At 28.1% G+C, this 3,471-nt stretch overlaps 1 protein-coding gene across 1 annotated transcript; it reads left to right on the top strand.

Moving 5' to 3' along the window:
* Positions 1-3,205, top strand: LOC135122137 (leucine-rich repeat-containing protein 15-like). The gene is made up of 18 exons (XM_064046359.1): positions 1-23; positions 99-145; positions 242-323; positions 406-477; positions 845-916; positions 1,075-1,146; positions 1,288-1,359; positions 1,423-1,494; positions 1,649-1,720; positions 1,778-1,849; positions 1,910-1,981; positions 2,057-2,128; positions 2,195-2,266; positions 2,326-2,397; positions 2,447-2,518; positions 2,585-2,656; positions 2,712-2,783; positions 3,021-3,205. The coding sequence occupies exons 5-18, from the start codon at positions 852-854 to the stop codon at positions 3,187-3,189; spliced, it is 1,098 nt and encodes a 365-aa protein (XP_063902429.1). The 5' UTR covers positions 1-23; positions 99-145; positions 242-323; positions 406-477; positions 845-851; the 3' UTR covers positions 3,190-3,205.
* Positions 3,206-3,471: the final 266 nt, after the last annotated feature.

The following is a 3,471-nucleotide window of genomic DNA, read 5'->3' on the forward strand; positions in this document are numbered from 1 at the left end:
TGTAAGGCTAGCATGTAACAGCTGTAATAAATTGATAATATCAAAAATATTTTTAAAATATATTTGGTCTAACAAATATTTCAACAAATATTTCATAGGTTAACGCTATTAAGGGTATATAAAAGGCTGAAATACATTGCAACTTGTATAGTTTTTACTCTTTAGTTTGCTTACTTTTCTTTATTAATTACTATCAGTTAATACTACAGTATGCACGTCTTAAAAATTATATCAATATTAGTAAGTTTGACGCTAACATCGTTACAAGACTGCAATTATCTACAGAAAGTGGAGTCGTGCAGAGCCCATAGTTGCACTGAATTGTACGTCAGTTTAACGCATTTATATTTAATTTTTTAAATATATAGTAGCGACAATTTTAAAGTTTTTATTATATGTTATAAGGGACCTCGAGAATTGTTCAGTTACAAATATTTCTGCGGCTGACTTTTACGCTCTTTCCAGTGTAACATATCTGTAAGTTTATTATTAGCACTACACGACAGCTTTAATAATATAAAAAGTTTACTTTACCTCGATATGCATGTAAGCAGCCGAATGGGTTTTTTCCATATCGAGTCGGAAAAAAAACTAAATCCCAATAGTTTTTTGGGAGAATGTAACAATACTATATTTAAGAGATTTAAAATTTTACAAAAACAATTAGTGTATACTTCTAAAATTAGCTGTGTTCACTATTTATATTTTAAAACCTTTATATAATCCAAGATAGTATTCAGTTATCAGTTATTTGATCTAAGTTTACATATATTATCGGTAAAGCATTTCGTAACTGTCATAAGTTGATTTTAATTTATTTATAACCTAACTTTTGCTATTATAGAAATCTCATGGATAATAGCATTACTGTTTTAGAGAAGAATCCTTTTAATCCCTTCAAAAATTTAAAGATATTGTAAGTTTAAAAAAAAAAATTATATTCAATTTTTTTAAAAAAAATAAAAAAGTGAACTGTTGTTAAGCTCCACAAGTCGTCTATGGTTTTCTAATAAATTTCTTTGATAAGTAATAAATAACCTTATGAAGCGCTTATATCCTTCAATAACCTAAAAGAAATTTGAGCTCAAATTCCATTACCTGTATTGAAAACGGAATTTTTCAGGATCTCAAAAAGTTAACAAGCCTGTAAGTTTTTAATACTATTTGGAAAAAATTTCATTGACTTGTTTTTATTTGTTTTAAATCTTAAAATCACATTTTCTTTTAATAATTTGATTGATATGAAAGTATAAATTATAGTTTGTCTTATTGTAAAAACTCTTGTAGAAACTTAGGATGGAACCAGATAACCTACGTTCACGGAGAATTATTCGAAGGGTTATCACGATTAGAGGAGTTGTATGTGTTCCTAATGTGTTTCAATTTTTTTACATATTGATAATGTTATAAATGTCCACATAGATTTTTAAGGAAAACTCACATGACCGCTATAGAGAATGGTTCCTTCAAGGGCCTCAAAAATCTACATAGACTGTACGCCTTTTTGTTTTCGTTATACCTCTGCTCACTTTGTAAAGTTTTATAATCTGCGAAGAGCTAGCATTTTAAAAAGTTTTTTTAACAGCTGTTTAAATTTCTTATAGTTTATCGCCTATTCACCAATCTTGTTAGTTATATTTATTTGAAGATTTTTAGATCTAAACGAACTAACTTTTATTAACAAAGCAATGTTGGAAGGTTTGCAGAATTTAGAGGAATTGTATGTTTTTTTAATTATTTACTTAAAGTGTTTTATAATGGTTGTATGTGCTTAAAGGTCTTTCTGGGAAAATAAAATTACATCGATAGAAGTTGACTCTTTTAGCGAACTTTTTATGCTAACTTCTTTGTGCGTATCATTTCGTTCTAGTAAAAGTGAGGTGTAAATTATAGAACTACTTGATTTTAGAGATTTGAGCTCTAATAGTATCACTGAAATATACGAGGAGACTTTCAGAGGGTTGCCCAACATAAAAACTATGTAATTTTAAAACTTTAGAAAAAGTTCTAAAGAATTTAAAGTATTTGTTAAGCCTGATTGCTACTTTTTCTACAGAGCTCTTTCCATTAATAAACTTCATTCTTTTGCTCCCGAAACTTTTAGAAATTTGTCTTCGCTTGAATACTTGTACATATGAGTTTTTATGAAATTTATCTTCGATGAATACTAATTATCTTGTCATTTGTTATGAAGGGGTTTGAAAAGAAATTCTTTTTCCTCGCTTGATATGAATTTGTTTGAAGACCTAAAAAATTTGAAAAATTTGTATAACTATAAAACTTGATTTCATATGACTTCTAAAGAAAGTAATTTTTTCTAATCAGTTATGTTTCGGATACTCCTATTGGCACTCTGAGCTCAAATGAATTTAAAAAACTAACTTCTCTGACTCAACTGTTCTTATATTATATTTTCATAGTACTTATTATAATATTTACACTACAGACGTTTTTCCTTCTGTCAAATTAATTCTATCGACGAGAAGGCATTTGAAAGCTTAACTAATTTAAAAGCACTGTAAGTTTATGTAGCTGCCTTCATTCTTTAATATAATTTCAGTATTACTTATAATCCTCTATATAGAATTTTATTTAATAACTTTATAACTTCAATTGCCCCTAACACATTTAAGGGACTTTCAGATTTAAAATTATTGTAAGGAACATTATATTATAAATAAATGTTATTATTATACTAAAGAGTACTATAGGTATTTCAACAATAACCCCTTAACCTATATCTCCCCCGACGCTTTTGATGATAATGTGGATCTTAATAACCTGTACACAATTTATATATAATAATTCATAAATTTAAGAATTTATAATTTTTTTTAAATATTGTAAGAATAATTATATTATAATATTATTAAAATTATGTAGAGATTACAAACTTTACTCTGAAAGCAATCTTTTACTTAAAGTTTTTCTATATCCTTCTCTGCTTTGTGGGCGATACACGTCCTTATATAATAGCCTTTAAAATCATGCTTACTTTTGCGTTAATAATTACTAAACAGTATGATAGCGACTGATGCGCAGTTTCCTTGTTGTTCACGCGTGGCCCTTTACAGAAGATTCGGCACTGACTTAATGATGAACGAAGAATGCCAATATTTCGGAAAATTAAGAAGTTACAGTGACGCTCTCGAAGAATTGCTCCATAATTGTGCAGATCAAACTGTATAAAGCAATGCACACCAAAACCTACACTTTTTTGAATAAAATTTTCGTTAACAATATGATCTAATTAGTAATTTTTAAATGGCTTGATACGTACTTCTATAAGATTTCCTTGTTTCAGGATTTATATTATTTAAGTATACCTGACCCTCTAAGATATTTAGAAACTTCTCTGTTCTCGTTAAATAACTTCAGCATGAAAAAATTATATAACATAAGCTAGTCACCAGGCTCTGAGGAACCATTAAAGAGTAGCGATAGGGTTAAGCAATGTCTTAGCCATCAGTA

The sequence above is a fragment of the Zophobas morio genome, unplaced genomic scaffold, assembly GCF_036711695.1.
Source record: "Zophobas morio isolate AGI-343-1 ecotype UQ-CSIRO unplaced genomic scaffold, CSIRO_AGI_Zmor_V1 ptg000896l, whole genome shotgun sequence".
NCBI classification, from domain to species: Eukaryota; Metazoa; Arthropoda; class Insecta; order Coleoptera; family Tenebrionidae; genus Zophobas; species Zophobas morio.